General features: G+C 32.7%; 1 protein-coding gene across 1 annotated transcript; it reads left to right on the top strand.

The window, feature by feature from the left end:
• The first annotated feature begins 1913 nt into the window (after positions 1-1913).
• LOC127716199 (uncharacterized) lies at positions 1914-18071 on the top strand. Its single transcript, XM_052222324.1, has 3 exons — positions 1914-2218; positions 2619-2723; positions 16270-18071. Exons 1-3 carry the CDS (start codon positions 2140-2142, stop codon positions 16668-16670), a joined length of 585 nt encoding a protein of 194 aa, XP_052078284.1. The 5' UTR covers positions 1914-2139; the 3' UTR covers positions 16671-18071.
• The last annotated feature ends 605 nt before the right edge of the window (positions 18072-18676 follow it).

The following is an 18676-nucleotide window of genomic DNA, read 5'->3' as shown; positions in this document are numbered from 1 at the left end:
ATTAATCGACCGGCATCTATTATTGGAAAACTCAATAGTAATTTAGAAGATTGAACTATTCGTAGGTCACAAGTTCAGAAATACATTTTTATTCAAAGGCCACCTACACGAATTTCCGTACTAATTAAATTGTTTTGATGTTATGTTATAAAAACCATGTTTTGGTTTATGCATAGGTTATGTGCATGATCAGATTAAATTATTTCTTCCGTTTATTCTGCAAAAAGAAAAACAGATGATCTTAACGTTATTACTGGTTTAACAGACATTAACATATACGTGTCAGAGGGTATGAATGGGGTTTACAGAATAGAGAATACCGGTAATGATCAAAAGTTAAAGAATAGAGAAAAGAAGGCACAAAGAAAAAGAATAGAGATAAGAAAAAAGTGGAGTCAGTGGCGTAGCTACCTAAACTCGACTAGGCACGTGCCTATACATGTATTTGCCAATTATAGAGGTTCCCGATCTAACACTTTAACATTCTACACAGAAGACAGGCGCTAGGTTTTAAATATGATGGGCATTTTTTTCTAAACAATGTAAGTATCAATCATATTCCATTAAACTGGTCACAGAATCTGACCTGCACACATAATTTGAATATGCGTCGATTAAAATGAAAACATTTTTTTCTCAATTGATTTACTGCTAAACTCTTCTTGTTATTTTCTTTAGAAATCCGTTTAGTTGCACATCTTTGTCAAACAACCATTGTCATGATAACAAAACAAAATTTGAAGAATGCCTAAGGCCTTTTACGTAAGAGTCTTCAATCATTTGTCCATTGCTGTTACTAGCGGTCACAGGTAATATATTTATATATACTAAAAGTATGATCTACAAATCGTCGTGTGAATCCAATAATGACGTATTTCCCATTTGGTAATAGTGGTCAAAAATTTAATTGAAGTTTAAAAGCTCAATATCATAAATATTTGACTGAGATATAAAAAGTTATCAGAGCTTCAAAATTTATATAGGAATCGAATTTATGTATATGCAGAGTAACTCTTTGTTTGATTGGGGTTTTTTTTAATAGACAAGCAACTTAAATAGATAAAGCATCCCCTTTTTTAGATATAGAACATTTCACTACAAACAATGTAGTTATAGAAATTTATCTCTACATTTCCATAGGAGGTAGAACATGGATTGTTTGACTTTGTAATATTATCAATTCTGTGCTGCTGGATTTGCTAAGAATTGCTCATGGATTGAGTTCAAACCATGCAAACCATTTATATTCATAGTACTACTAAGATAATTTTGATAACAATTATTTAACAGCAAAAATACCGAGAAATGGTGGAGATACAACACTATAAAAATATTTTATCTGAACTAACTAAGTTAGATGAATAAGCCATTATAATCCATTTGGAGTGTGGTGATAGAACAGAGTAGTGCTGACAAAAACTCTAAGGGTGTATAAATCTCGTATTACAGTTGTGTAGGAAGATAGACCTTTGCACTTGGATCTCAAAAATATAGATATCTCCATTTTTATTAAAAGCGGAAATATAACACTAAAAGATTCACTAGACGAAATGTATTCACATTTCCAGTAAGTGTATCTAGCGTACATATCGACAATTATTTTCTGCATAAATGGTCCAAATTATTTTCGCCTCGCTCCGATCGACGAATGGTGCCTACACTTAAATACTAGGCTAGCTACGCCCTTGGGAGTGATCAAATACAAAGAATAGAGAATAATGGGCCAACAAAACAATCCTAAGAGAATGGAGAAAAACGCCTAGATATTATTAATACAGAACTGAAGATTTCCCATCCGGACCCTCATGTGTTTTATAAAAAATAATTGTAAGATTTCAGATATAAAACAGGGATCTTCTCCAGACACAGTTTCATTTCAAAAAGATTTTCAAAATGTTGAGAGGATATGCAATCGTTCTCTTCGCTCTTTTTCTGGTTGAAAACGTGTGTGCAAATACTTGTGGTCATGACAACTGTGAAACAGTAATTGACATACCCTTGATAACAAAACTCAATGCACCCCTTAAAGCCGAGTTAGATATTACAAGTCTAACAGTACAAATTAAGGAACTTATAAGGAAAGAGGTGAAACAGGCTGTTTCTAAAGCAGTGAATGACGTCGTGGAAAATATTGCTGATATGAGATTTCAGACTGCTGTGGACAGATTGCAGAGTTCTAGTAATATCACAATGTCAACATTTCGAAAGGAAATGGAAGGTAAGAGGAAAATGATAATACATTGCTATTTTAGATTTTACTTATTTTGTCGCTGGATTGTTGTCACATTTGCTTAATATATCAATAAAAAATATCGTCTTCAATTCATTAATGATAGGAAATTAAAAACAAACATAAATATGTCATAGATAAAAAGAGATAAATGTTTTTAGTTTTTAACCTATCCATTCGAGACACATGTGTTGTCTGTTTAGTGTTTTGGGGATTGTTGCTTTTTTTTTCTCTTCTTCCCTTTTCTCTAGGTGTAGAATTTTGAGTTGTCTGTCTTTTTTGTGGTTTTGATTGCCCGCTACATTTGATATCTTCTCCTCCCCATGTATTTTCTTTTTGTCTACGAATATAAGATTCTTCAATTCAAATGTAAACCAACTTATTTCAGCTGAACTAGAAGTGAAAATGGAGAAAAAACAGACCATACTGGGCAATAAGCTCGAGGGAGAGATGGAGCAACTGAAATCCGAGGTTAAAACAGCCACTGAAAAAGGTCAGTATGTTGAATTTTATTTCCAAATAGCTTACCTGACCTCAGCAATTTTTAATTTATTGTTGCGGAGGATATAGAAATCATGACCGGGCGTCCATCTGTCCGTCCGTCCGTCCGGTATTGTTAGCGCTCTCACATGTACAATTCTTGCCAAATTTTTATAAATCTTATATTGAAGGTATATATTAGCAATGTCTCAAACGAGTTTGAAAATCAGTGTCGATCATCTATTTGTAAAAGAGTTATGCCCTTGGAAACATTAATTATATAAAAAATTGCATCGTTAGCGCTCTCACATGACTGTACAATTCTTGCCAGGTTTTTATGAAACTTATATTGTAGGTTTATATCAGCAGTGTCTCGGACAAGTTCGAAAATCAGTGCCGATCAACTATTTTTAAATGAGTTATGCCCCTTGGAAACATTAATTATATGGAAAATTGCATCGTTAGCGCTGTCACGTGTACAATTATTGCCAGATTTTTATGAAACTTTTATTGTAGGTCTATATCAGCAATGTCTCGGACGAGTTCGAAAATCAGTGCTGATTAACTATTTTTTAAAGAGTTATGCCCTTGGAAACATTAATTATATGGAAAATTGCATTGTTAGCGCTCCCATGTGTACAATTCTTGCTAGGTTTTAATGATACTTATATTGTATGTTTATATCAGTAATGTCTCAGACGACTTCAAAAAACAGTGCCGATCAACTATTTTAACAGAGTTAGAAGTATCAATTATATTGAAATTTGCATTGTAAGTGCTCTCACATGTACAATTTTTGCCAGATTTGTATCAAATTCATACCAAAGGTATATAACAGAAATGTCTCGGACAATTTCGAAAATCAGTGCCGATCAAATATTTTTAAAGAGTTTCTCTTGGGAATATTAAATATATCGGAAATTGCTCTCAAGTCTCTATAGTAAGATAATTTTTAAAAGTTTTAAAAGAACAAAAAAACATTTTTTTGTTTGTTTTTGCCCTTAGACAGAACAGATAAAATATGTGCAACGCGGAGTACATTGGAACTCTGTTCTTTTGTTGAAATTATAGAAATCACGTATTTTTTTTTTTATAATCATACATTTTTCATCTTTCCATAAATTAAGAATTTGTTATTAAATTTCATTACACCTACTTCTTTGAAGATGTAACTTAGGAAGATCCGACAAGGTTATTTTAAAGCTGAATTAAATGCTGTTTTTGTTATAGTACGGATACAAGGAGGTTTCGATGATCATATTACTCTGTCACCAGCAATAGGATAAAAGAGGACAATGAAGACCACTCGGACACTTTTTTGTTCTTACAAATGAATGTAGTCTTATAAAGTACCAAGTTTACAAAAAATAAGGAGTACAAATCTTGCTCTTAATATCACCACTTATAAACAATCATGTATTAAGATAACTTTTTTTGACATTATTCATTGCACTATGCAAATGTTTGGTTCTTCTTTGCAATGGCTTCAATTTTTTCAATTTCAAAATTAGAACAGTAAGTTATGAAAAACTTTTACAAATCCGTCTCCCGAAAAAAAACCCAATTATTTAAAAAACGATATGACATGCAAACTGTATAGTCAGTTTAAGGAAACATATAATAAATGTTAATAAATCACCCCTCCAAAAAAGCAAAACAAAAAACGAAACAGTTTAATTTTATTTTCTTGATAGACAGTCACTGGAACCACCATACAGGTTTGATTATAATCGATTACGGGCGGTCCACTCGATTTGATATCAATGTATATGTACTAATAAATAAATATACAAATACTTGACCATTTATATTGCGAAAATTTATCTTTTGTATTAATATTGGAATATCTGTAAATAAAGGCTTGAGTGTTGTGGTTTTTATATAATTATACGAAATGAATGCAAGTGACGATAATTTTTTAATAGCAAAAAGCGCTTCTGCGGTTTATGCAAAATATGATCGTCGAAAATTTTGCATGCATTCCGTATACATTTTATAAAACAGTATCAATTCTATAATAGAAGAACATTGTTTCTCATTTCTTGTATGTTATATACTAATAGCGCAAAATGTAAGTGCAATATCTGTTTTTAATTAAAGTGGACCAATTTATCTAACTTTTTCGGGAATACTGGTGTTGGAACATCAACATCATTATAATTAATTACAAAGTATAAGGATTGATGCGTGTGCTCGGATAGAAAAGCATTTGGCGGGCCTCATTGTCAAAGACCGTGTGCAGAAAAAGTTATAAAGGCTTACACAAAGATTGCAGGAATAATCATGAGTGTATTGAAGAATAAATTTATATAAATGTCATATCTATATATACAGTCAAATAATTATATATCATTTTCAATGCTTTTGATTTGTCAAAGAGAGGCGGTAGGAGGGGTGTCATCCTTAAATTCATGAAAAAAGAAAACATTCTTTCCCTGATCCCGAAAAATAAATCATTAATTGTGATAAGTGTAAATCCCGAATTCCCGCGAAAATAAAGGCCCTATCACTACGTCCCGAAAAAAGGTCCTTTCGCCCCTCTTTAAAGGATGGCTGAAAATACCAAAGGGAAAATCAAACTGATATAAGTTGAAGATAAACTGGCAACGCCATGACAAAAAATGAAAAACGATAAAAAGGCAAACAATTAGTCTACAAAAACAACATAAAAACTGAAGACTGCATGAGTAGCAAAAGCCCTACCAAATAACCAGAGAGGAAACCAGACACTGCTCCACATGTGCCTGCCGTTGCATGTATTTCTATATAGAATAAGTTGATAGATTTAACCAAATTATTCAAAATGGTATGGCACTGATTTTTCTAAACGAGGTCGTGAGTTCGAACTTGAAAATTGGTATTTTCTGCTTTTTCGCTAAGCACGCGGTATTGATGAGTTACAGAAAAGACTGGAATCAGAAATTTGAATAATGTGTTAAATAACTATCACGTTAAATAAACCGACACGTCAAGTACAAAGCTGGGTAAATATTCAAATCTCAAATATCATATTCTCGTCCGAAATGTACGTTTAACCTAACACTTTAAAAAACAAATATGTTCCCGATTATTTTTGAAAGAAACAGTTTTAAAATCAGTTCAAGAATGTGTTCGAGAAATTCAAAGGTAACTGTCAAAAATGATGTCTACAACATTCAACGATTGGCAAATAAATTCCTTAGTCCTGAATTGGTAAAGAAAAAAAATAAAAGATGTTAGATATAATGAAAGCAAACTGAAACATAGCTTAACTCAAGTTTGAAAAAAAATATATGTACAAGAGACGTACAGCATAAATGGATTTATCAGAAAAATTTATTACCTTATGGATAACTATTTATCAGGTATTTAGTAAGAAAATTATGATTTATACGCACCTTTTTAAAATTATTGAATATTTAAAGAATTTGGCGCGCTTTGTGCATTTCAAAGAAGCACTGACAATGACGTTATACGTCATAGTACATTTCATAGCATCTGGGTTAAAAAAAAAAACGCAAAAAAAACAATGGCCAAAAAGTGGCCTCGTGGCACAGAACGTAGTAAGAAACAAAAAAAAACCCCAAAAGTGGCACATGGCACAGAGATGGTTAAAATACTAAATCCCTAAGATTTATTATATAAATATTAGGTATTTACTAAAGTTTTACATGCAAATGTACAAACACATACTTTTATTTGAACTATATGATCTGTTTGACTTATCTCAATCCGCTCCTACTTGCTCCATATTCGGACTGCGTTTAAAAAAATGATTTGACGGACACGATGTATGTATAATAAAAGCACTTCAGACCTTGGGATTTTATATGCCCCCACCGTAGCGAAGGGGGCATTAAGTGTTTCCTTTGTCCGTCTCGTCCGTCCGTCTGTATGTCCCCAAAATTGTTTGCCTCAACCAAATGTTATAACACTAATACGCATTGCTTATTACCACAAAACACACATCAAGTTCGAAATTGGGTGTCGTCACTTTTACAATTCTTGAGTTATGCCCCTTTATAAACATAAAAATTGCTGAACTTTTCGTTTCCGTTCTCTAACTTTAGTTTGCCTCAACCAAATATTATGAAACTTATACACAATGCTTATAATCACAAAAAGGTCTAACTACGTGAATCCTGCATCTGTATGTGGAAGTTGACTCATGCTTATTTACAAGCGGGGGCATCTGTGGCCCATAGACACATTCTCCATTTATTTCTGTTCAATTTACAAATAGGAATCTTGATGTACAGTAGTTGTCGTCTGTTTATGTAGTTCATACGTGTTTCTCGTTTCTCGTTTTTATATAGATTAGACCGCTGGTTTTCCCGTTTGAATGGTTTTACACTAGTAATTTTTGGGGCCCTTTATAGCTTGCTGTTCGGTGTGAGCCGAGGCTTCGTGTTGAAGGCCGTACCTTGACCAATAATGGTTTACTTTTATAAATTGTTACTTGGATGGAGAGTTGTCTCATTGGCACTCATACCACATCTTCCTATATCTATATAATGAAATATTGTTCTCGGGTGTATATTTTGAATTTTCGATTTTCTCAACGTCTTCGATAGCAACACCAGTCCATCCGAGTACATTAATAATTAAGTAAGTACATATTTCCAAAACGCTATAATGCTGCAAAATTGTATGAAAACAACTGGTCCAGTCAATAGCTAACATTTAAACATATTAAAATTTAAAAACATGTGGTAGTGTCATCTGCAGCATTTTTCTTGATTAACCTTCATCAGGAATGCTAAAAACCAAATATCTAAAAGCCAAGGATGTATAAGAAGTGTAATATGTGAAGACCTATATATGACCAGAAAATAAAAGGTAAATCCATCTACGGTCAAATTAATTTGCCTTATTGAACTTATCAACAATATAAAAATAAGAAGATATGGTATGATAACCAATGAGCCAATTATCCAAAGAGACCAAATAAGGTAGATGTTAGAAATCGTAGACCATCGTAGACCATCGTACGGCCTTCAACAATGAGCAAAACCCATACCGTACAGTAAGTTATAAACGGTCCCGAAATGACAAAATGTGAAACATCAAACAAACAATAAAAAACAAAAAAACAAACGACCTGATTAACGTACAACATAATAGACAAAAAGCAAATAAGATAGACATATGGAAGCCATTGCGCTGGTTTAAATGACATCATCATTACGTAATAGAAATAGCTAAATGACGTCATGAAAAAAGGAAAACTAGAGAATGAAAGAACATTGACAGACCGTCATTATATTATGCTTTCATAGCTGAAATCAATGTTTATTTTATTAACCTTAACCATCGGCCATATCGGCCCATTGGCAATTAAAGAACACCTAAATCGGCCCAATCAGCCTTTTTGGCAGTTAAAGGCAACGTCAATCGGCCCGATCGGCCCTTTGGCAGTTAAAGGTAATGTCAATCGGCCCTGCTTGTCCCGTTGGCAGTATAAGAGTTAAGAACTGTACAAAAATCTATAATAAATGTATAATAATTTCGAAGCATTAATTGCGGTCTTAAAAATTTGAAGTACGATTATCGTGTGTCCTCGTGCCTGTAGTGTATACCCTTATATTTTGACAGTTAGGGTTTTTTGCTTGTGAGAGCTGTCTACATATACCATTATATTAATTGTCTATTTCTTTTACTGTATTTCATCCCTGCCCCCTTCTAAAGTTTTATACTAAGAATTCTTTTATCATTCTTTATTTGCCTTGTATTATTAGGTCCGGGGACACAGTTATTTTTATTTTTGATTTTCGTTGTCTAACAAATAGAGTTCCTAGTGAGGACAGTCCGCACATTTTGTTCTTTACCTTTCTAAATTTCTTTCTTTATATTTTACTAGAAGATGCCCGCGAAATCGCGGTACAATTGGGCAAGTGTTGAAACAAAGAGTGTGGACACAGTAATAAGGTGGACACAGTAATAAGGTGGACACAGTAAGGATTTGGACACGGTTAATGCATTTAATTCTATTTCTTTAAAGAGATGAAAATGAGGAACAAAATGCACAAGACCCCATTCATCTCGGTTGGAAAATAAAAATATTAAATACCCTAAAAAAAAGTGTGGCAAAGTGTGATTTTCAGTAGTTTTTTACCCTTTTAACTCAATAACCGTATGAGCTACGTAAAATCCGTTGACATTACCGAAAGGGATCAAAATGAGTAACACAATGGAAAAAATCCCATCAATTATCGGATGAAAAATAAAATAAAAGTCGACTGAGCATGCGCGAAAGCGTATAAGACACGAATCGATAACGGTCTCCGAATTTGGATATTTCTCAAAAATTGGCGTTTTCTGTGGAAAAAAGATTGTTTCAAAGACAAATTTGGGAAGTACAAAACACTACATTTATATATACGTCATATCACAAATATTTCCGACTTTGTATGGTTTCAGAGGAGTTGCGGCTCAATGAAATCGGTCTCTTCCTTTAGTAGTATAGATGCATACAATAGTAAGTACGGGGGTGAAATTACATGAATAAACAATTTGGAGTAATTTTTACATATAGGTAAAGTAGTGATCTGGTCAAGTTTGAAGAGGTCAAAAATTAGTATGTCTAGATCTGAAGCTGTCAGATTGTATTATACACCCTCTTCACATAAATTTGTCATTATATTGAGTGACTGCCTACAGACTTTTCTATAATTTTGATATAATTCGTCCCAATAGTAGTACACTTCATTGTAAATATCTTTTTTGGATAGAGCAGGTGCGATTTTTTCTGTCTTAAATAAATGCACTACGATATTACTGTTTTCTCGGACCAGTGTTTGTTATATGTCTGTCTTTTTTTTACTAACATCGTTCTGTCGGGCTGTTCTATATAGTTTTTATAAGAATTCTTCGACTGCTTTATAAATTGTTTATATATTCCGTTATTGTAATGACTCTCGGCCTCATTTAATTTTCTCATTACCTTTAATAAATCATGATTTTACGAAATATCAAGAAAATAAAATACACCACTCCTTCAAGGATATTTACGTGCTCAAAAAACCGCATTCCCAATTTAAATTTAACCGCCGTCAATCGAAATTCCCCTTCTAAATTATGCACTTTTTACAATTGTGACAAAGGTGGCAATGCCGCTGCAGCCAGATTATCAAATAAAAATCCACGTGGATATATCCACAAATATTCCCGTGCAATGCCAGAAAATGACTAAAATTAAAATTGAGAATGGAAATGGGGAATGTGTCAAAGAGACAACAACCCGACCACAGAACAGACAACAGCAGAAGAAAATGACTAACCTGCTTTAGATTATCTTCTAATAATACTGTTAGGTCTACAGTAAACGGGAGAGCTTTTTCGCTTTCCTTTTCCTGTGACATTACATGAAAAACTCAAAGCCTCATTTATCTGGTTACTTGAACTAAGCCAAAGTGTAGTATACAATATGTAGGACAAACAGGACGGGAGTTTTTTCAGACGAATGCAGGAACATCTATACCGCTTCCGAAAACCTATGAAATTCAAAAGTATAATTTACCAACATTTAGGTCAACATAATCACAATACTAAATTTATAAGATTCCAACCACTCGAAACGATCCAGAAACAACAAGGGCAATCGCATAAATAATTTGAAGATTCCCGTAAAATTATAGAACTGTCTTGGATTGAACATATCTAAAACTTCTTCTATAATGATATCATGAATATTGTTGATAAAAGACAACGTAATAATAAGTTTCATGTCAAAGGTATCAATCGAAATCAACGAATTAAACATCGTATAAATTATATACTTGATAATTTTATATTTAAAAACAATGGTAGGCATCAATTATTATGTAAACTGGGTCAAATACCAATTAGTAAATTACATGATATTTTCAAGGAGTGTGACACAATCTCGCTCTTCAGCCCACTTTATGAATATTCGCGTATAATTACAGCTTTTTGCCACGTATGACATAATTATGTTCCCGCGTATCGATAAACATGAAGATCATAAACGGCATTTTCTGAAAATTAAATATATTAACAGAGGTATTGATTTCATCAACTTATCGAGTATATTTAATGACTCTACCATTCAAAACTTTATACCTCCCTATTTTGATAACACAGAACCACCTATTGTTTCGTATACATACAAAAAAAACAGCAGAAGTTTAATTTTTAATTATACGTCAGTAATATCAGACGTCAGTGTAGAAAATAATACTCCTCTAACTTGAGACTGTGAATCGTTGAATTTTAGATATGATCCCGGTGGCCATGTTATTACGGGGGACCTCAATATCGTTCAAGATCGAGAGGTTAAATACTTTTTGAAAAAAGGACCAAAATATCGTCCTCCATCTAAAATAGATTGGAAACAGTGTCCTCAGGTCAACGTGCGGCAAAAGACGCTATTTCATTGTATTGTAAAAATTGGTGTAAACGGGAAAAATCTGATAAAAAATCTCTTGATTCTTATTTAAATAAATGTATGAATGTAGTGGATATTCGAATATCACATTTTGAAAATAATTTAGAAATAAATAAAAGAGTACATAATACGCCTATTTCTAAAATAAGAACCAAATTTCAAGTACTCGCAAAGCGGTTTGTGTTTGTACCGGCCGACAAAGCAACCAACAATGTGGTGGTGGTATGCCGTAAATACTACACGGACGTTCTTAAGAATGAAATTTTAAATTCTTATACATTCAGTTCCGTCCACTCCACTGATAGTCAAATAGTAAACAATCATATCACAACCACATCACAGCTTAAGGCATCTTCTGAACATTTGAAGGTCCCAATTATGTATTGGTTACCTAAACTACACAAAAAACCAGTAAAATATCGTTTCATCTCGGCCTCTAGTAAGTGCTCTACAACTAATTTTTCAGTGCTTTTAACTAGTTCCTTGACTACTATCAAAGAACTTATCATTAACCTTTGTAATAAAACATATGAAAATAGTGGAATTAACTATTTTTGGAGTGTAAAAAATTCTTTGGATGTTTGAGATAAATTACGTGCCTTTGATGGTTCTTTAGATTCGGTTGAAAGTTTTGACTTTTCAACTCTTTACACTACACTTCCACATAATCTTTCAAACAGAAGTTTTCCTATTAAATTAAATGGTCGTTTGGTAAATCTGAATGCAAATATATTTGCTGCACCACTCATTTAAAGCCTTCTTCTCTAATTAGAAAGGTAAATATGCTAGATGTACTTACTGGAGGTGTGAGGAGATGATTGATGCTGTTAATGTTCTCCTTGATAATATCTATGTACGTTTCGGCAATAAAGGTTATCGACAGGCAGTAGGTATTCCTATGGGCACCAATTGCGCCCCTTTAATAGCAGACTTGTTCTTGTACTGTTATGAATCACAGTTTATGGCCAAACTCAGTAGTAAGGAACCGTCTAAATTGCATTTAATTGATAAATTCAACAACACTTATCGTTATCTTGATGATATTTTTTCGTTAAATAATCAAGAATTTTCTAAATATACTGCCGAAATTTACCCAAAGGAACTTACTTTAAATACATCAAATATAAACGGTAATAACTGTCCTTTCCTAGATTTAGATATTTCAGTTTTACACGGGAAAGACTAAAATTTACGACAAAAGGGACGATTTTTTCCTTCCCTATCGCTAATTTTCCTTTTTTTGACGGGGATGTTCCTTTGGCACCATCTTACGGTATTTATATATCACAACTCGTTCGCTATGCCCGCGCGCGTGTCTGTTGTGACGTTCTGGATTTCAATGAACGTAATCTATGTATTACTGGTAAATTATTAAGTCAGGGATTTCGTTACCACAAATTACTTAAAACCTTTACTAAATTCATCCATAAATATAAAGATTTGGTTTTGAAGTTTGGTTGTACCTGTAGAAAACTTATTTTTAACGGAATAGCACATCCTAATTTTTACGGAGATGTTGTTTACCGAGGCCTGAAATTAAGATACGATCCGGATAAACTTATCGATCCTTTAAATTAACTTATTCTAAAAGGTTACCAATTCAACACTATAATTAGATCTTTGAATATTGTTTTTATTGGTATTAATATTGATTTTGTTATCAGTAAATTAAAATCAAACTAAATATTATTTTTATATACATAAACACGTTCATGGCTCTACAATCTGTGGATACCTGTATCTTGGCATTGCACAAGGTCATGTTTTTCTCTGACTGTTTATGACGTCTTTACACTAAATCCATTGGATGCTGGACGTGTACTGATTGATATTTTAGTCTTAGAGGCATGATTTTTTTTATTAGTTGTTATTAGCTTTGAATTAGCTGTCAGTAACTGCGAGTATTCTCAGATCTGTACTTAGTGTCTTTTTGTTGTTGGAATGTATAAGTACCCTGCATCGTCCATTCTGTGTTTTTGTTAGATGTATTTCTGCTTTGTATCTGATGAGTTAAATAAAGGCAACAGTTAAGCCCTTTTCAACTGATGTTTATAGTTTGTTCTTATGTTGTACTGTTACACCACTGTTTCAGGTTAGGGGGAGGGTTGGCGCGCCTTCAAACTAGTTTAACCCCGCCTCATTCTGTATGTGCCAGGTCCCAAGTCAGAGCCTGTAATTCAGTGGTTGTCATTTGTTGCTGTATATCATATTTGTTTTTCGTTCATTATTTTGTACACAAATCAGGCCGTTAGTTTTCTCATTTGAATTGTTTTACATTTGTCATTTCGGGGCCTTTTATAGCTGACTATGCGGTATGGGTTTTACTCATTGTTGAAGGCCGTACGGTGACCTATAGTTGTTAATTTCTGTGTCATTTGGTCTCTGGTGGAGAGTTTTCTCATTGGCAATCATACCACATCTTCTTATTTTTATATTAGAATCAGAATTCAACCAAGCAAAATGCTAGTACACATTTTGTACTCCGAGTAATGACTATAGCATTTTGACATACGGCTAAATCAATCATAGCATTCAATTCTTACACATGTATATTATTACTAGAACACACCTGCGACATTGCGGGTCTGTGACTGAATTAAAGTACCTACGCCTTATTTTCAGCCTGGATTTTTAGTATTCGTATTGCCATTTGATAAAGTCATGCTGATTATAAGGTGGACAGTTTTCTCTGCTTTCAAATTCTTTCTGTTTGGATCCGTCCTGGTTTTCTAATTACTACAACCGGAAACTACTTGTAGATATATTTGTTTGTTCAATGATTGAATTAAGTAGTGTCAATCCCTGTATGATGACGAAGTTCAGGTGTGATTATGACCCGTGTATATAGCAAATACCAATTACACCGTTTGGTGGTGCGCCTGACAGAGGCGGAACGTACAGATTCGGTAACAGGTAACAGGGTATCGAATTTGACCCGGAACTTGTTAATTATTGGTAATATTAATTATGTGGAAAACAAAAGGGCCTGGTATTGTGTAATTTTTAATCAACACCATTGTCCTATATAAGTTATTTATAAAGTTGAATTCTTTGATTTGCGTTTCAAATTAATAAATTTGCAAATTTTTTAAAACCTTAGATTTTGCACGAAGTACACGTAAACTGCTTAAAAATAGTCTTTATTTATTAGATGTTACTGTTAATAATTATATATTCCTGGGTTATTTTCATACAATGATTTCATACAAATTCGAAACATACATGTATGACGGAATTGAATTAATATGCTAGTAGTAGTATCCAGAAGCAGGACGACATTATGCACACGTCATACGCTGATCATCGAACGTCGATACATGATGATATTTCTATGTGAAAACTTGCTATATTTTCCATACATGCAAAAGAGTACATTTAAAATTCAAACATCAATAAATCGATCTTTTTCCATATTTAAAATTGATAAGGGGCGCTAAAAACGTACCACGTGATCTGAAAAGTGTTGCACGCTGCACCTAAGCTATATCGGTCTTTCTCTGAGTAGTATACAACTCTCAGAAATTACAAAATCGGCATTTGTATAAATTGAACACCTATTGCAAATATCACAGGCGATTGGGAAATGGTACCCCTCCCCTGTTTCCATATATTTTATTTGTTTCAATTTTTTTTAGTAAACATTCTTTCATATTTGAACTTATTTTCACTTATTTAATGTGGCCTTGCTCTTATCAAGAACAGAGGAGCGTTATATATAAACTACCTATATTATAATATCGTATGGATCAGAGCAATATAATTAAATCTATAACTTAAAATATTGAAGAAAATGTACTAAAAAATAAATACACACAAACACATATATAAAATGAGGGCTACATTTCCACAAGCGCCTGTCGTAATTACTGGTCACCAAATCTTTATATCCTCCACATACATGACTTTAAAGGTTAACGTAGGGATAAAACCTTAAAGGGGCATTAGCTACGAGATATAAAAAAAAATAATTAAAATATGATTTTTTTTTGTTCAATCATTAATGAAAGTGAAATAGTGAAATAATAATTCGCTTTTAGCAACCAGTTTAGTTCAGTTTTGTCAAAATACGCTAAGAAATATCGCTGATGAATTATTCACTTGCAAGTGAATAATTCTATCTCATTGAATCCGTATTCATGTGACCTTCAACTTAACCCATTAGCTAGAGATTGGTTACGCATGTATTATTAGTGTTCAGCCATTAAAAGAAAAAGAATGTCAACATTGAAAGTGAAACAAAGGTGAACCATTTCGTTGACTGATTCGATCCACAAAATATCATTCTTATACATACTAAATCGATGATTAAAATATTTTTTAACCTATGCCATTAAATCAAACAGACCTAGAAAAGTCCAATTGCACGAGGTCGCTATCTATTTATATTTATGTGTATGTTTATATCGGGATATTTGACCGTCGACAGTCTCCGTAGGTCATCTCAGAGGTTAATTAGATGGCGTCCAGACTGAAATAAACACGAAATGCTGACATATATTATCAAGTCCATGCATTGCTAATTGTTTATTTCAGACTTATTGTAATTTGGATATACGTTTTAGTATATTATAAATCAAATATGAGAATTTGAGTCAAATTGGTGAACATGAATTTGACAGCTAATGTACCTTTAATCTTTATCAATGACAAGAATAAGGTTTACAACCTTAAAAGTATTTTTCAGTATTGATTATGCATTTATATCATTAAATTGATTAAGGATTAGAAAAAAGAAGCTGGACAAAAAATGACATTTTGCATACATTAATTTCCCGAGTTCGTCACTTATCCTTTATCAAAGACATTTAATTATATAATATGCCTCTTCCTGCATTGAAGCATTACATATTATGAATTGCTTCGTAGTGTCTTATCAGAAGCAGATCTAGGGAGCTACATTTATGGTTAATCCATATACTTTTTATGAGTCCTACAAGTTGCTTTTGTGCCTCCTTTTCAAACTCCTGGATTCGCAACTGATTATGATTTATCCCTCGAACATTTCATAAAATTTGTGGGTATGTTCATTAATATAACGTTGTTAGAAGATCGACCAAATATCACAAAGAAAAAGAACAGTAATAGAGTTGTCGTTTGCCTGTTATATTCGTATACACGTATGCGCGCGTACAGATAGTTACTGTCTATTCAAACATTTTTTTTTCCATTTCAGTTGCAGTAACATCGTGTGCTCCTAGTACCATTACATATGGTTCTGGTGAGATAATAAAATTCAGTGAAGTGAAACTGTCAAATGGAATTGGAAATGTGGATAATTTCAAATCTTCAGGGACATTTACTTGCGAAAAGCCAGGACTTTATTTGGTTGGGGTGTATATTATGTCTTATTCCAATTACGCTCAATTTCAAATTAGAAAGAATGGACGTTTGTTAAGCTATGTACATGTCAACCCAGTCTTACAATCTACAGGTGATAATAACAAGTATCATACAGGAACAGGAATTATGGCTGTTCAATTGAATACAAACGATAAATTAAATATCAAAGCAGGTACCAGTAAAATGCCAGTGTATGGTGGATATTCATGTTTGACTATTATTAAAGTGAAATAAATCTTTCATTCTATAATATTAGATACAAACTAATTCTAATCATATTCACAACATTTTGTTTTAATTGTATTTTTTACAGATCGCTTCTTACGTTACTGTTATCAAAGTACTGAAGTACTGAACATCGGATGACCGCAAGTTCTTGTGGATGGTCAAAAGCACTTGTCTCAGAAAAAATCACATCTCTATACCTGAAACTGAGGTTAATGTACAGAGATATATTTTTTTCTGAGACAAGTTCGTGGGTAGATGATGAATAAATGACAGGAAATTCAACCTCACCGTTATAACTATTATATTGTAGTGATACAAATCAGTATACACTGGTTTGTTGTTATATATTATATTAATATAACAGTTACACTGGTTTGTTGTTATATATTATATTAATATAACAGTTACATGTATATATAATTTTCATCCATTTGTACATCATTCTATTCAACTATTCTAATAATAGTGCAGTGCAAGTGCATGGTGGACACTCTTCTGTAAAAATTCGATTTTTCTAAAAGATCGGATATGAGTAGGCATTCATATTTTCCCGCAAAAACAAACTTCCATGCAGAGTTACCGGTCCTTGCGGGGATTGCCGCAAAACGTTCTTGAGATATTCTTCCGAATGCGTTAACACAATTTTTCGGTACGTGTGCATAGATATTATCAATGATTTTTTACTTATACATATATATCTAACGACAAAACATTTTCCTTTTATTAATTTATGTTCAAAACAAAAATATTTTTATCAGTATTCATTGAAGAGATGTATTTATAACAAACGATAAGGAATGTTACTTTTGCACTCCTTAATGTCTGCGTATTTATCATGTTTATAGATCGGTTACAAACCCAAAACGAAAGTTACGTAATGGAAATCTAGGCGATAGCAATACATCGGAATGCCCTCACGGTCATCGCGATGTAAAAATGATGAATTAATCGATGGATTTGATCGGATTCTAACAAATATGTCATTGAAGCCTGACTTTCAAATTTTCTGGTTTAAGCGTTCATGATGAAGGTTAATCCAGAAAAACGGTTCGGATGCACGAAAGGTTTTAAGTGTTGTTTTTTCATGATATATATATTCTTATTTAAAAACAAAAAAACATGTACTTTTTTCCTTGTTTTTTTTTTTTTTGTTGTTGATTTTGTTACAGAAAATGATGATTATAGTCACTTGTTGTAAGTCACCTGTAGTTGGTTTATTACTATAGAATCATCCATAATTGTATTCCTTTTACATTTCGGCATGGTGTTGCCTGTGTCAATGGATATGACGGACAGTACATGTATAATGATGGTTGGTCAACTTTCATCGGTTATAAACTATAAAAATTATAAAATATAAATAAAATAAAAGATGTCAGATATTTATTAAAATTCTTTCAGATTCAATGATTTATATTGATAATTTACAATACATGGCCAATGATTCATACAAAACCAATAAAAGTAAGCATTACTGACTGTTCCAACATGGAAAGTATAATTGTGTACGAGGGTCTGGTTGTGCGGTCCTTCATTTCTGTATTCTTTAATTCTCAAAGCCATTGTTCTCCATTCTTTGTCTATTTTGCCCAGTATTCTCTATTCTTATACTTTTTGCCCACCATTCTGTATTTTTATACTTTTTGCCCACTATTCTGTAGTTTTATACCTTTTGCCCACACTATTCTCTATTTTTATACTTTTTGCCCACTATTGTCTACTTTTATATTTTAACACCCATTATTCTCTATGCTTTAGTTTTTGAAATTGATCTATATTTCTAGTCATGCTTATAAATTGATTTCAAAAAATATATTTCTTTCTAACAGCTCACATTAAGAGGTCATGTGAGATTATGGTATCACTGAGCGTCCGTCTTCGTCGGCCATCGTAAGTTAACTTTGCTAAATTATTCTCTAAAACTACTGAATTATAGCAGAGTTAAAAAAGGGTTTAAATCGTTATTTGAATCCTTTAGGGAGTTATTTCCCTTCAAAGAAGATTTTTATCCA

The sequence above is a fragment of the Mytilus californianus genome, unplaced genomic scaffold (genome assembly GCF_021869535.1).
Source record: "Mytilus californianus isolate M0D057914Y unplaced genomic scaffold, xbMytCali1.0.p SCAF_9, whole genome shotgun sequence".
NCBI classification, from domain to species: domain Eukaryota; kingdom Metazoa; phylum Mollusca; class Bivalvia; order Mytilida; family Mytilidae; genus Mytilus; species Mytilus californianus.
The sequence above is the reverse complement of the archived record's forward strand: the minus strand, read 5'-3'. Positions and strand labels throughout refer to the sequence as shown.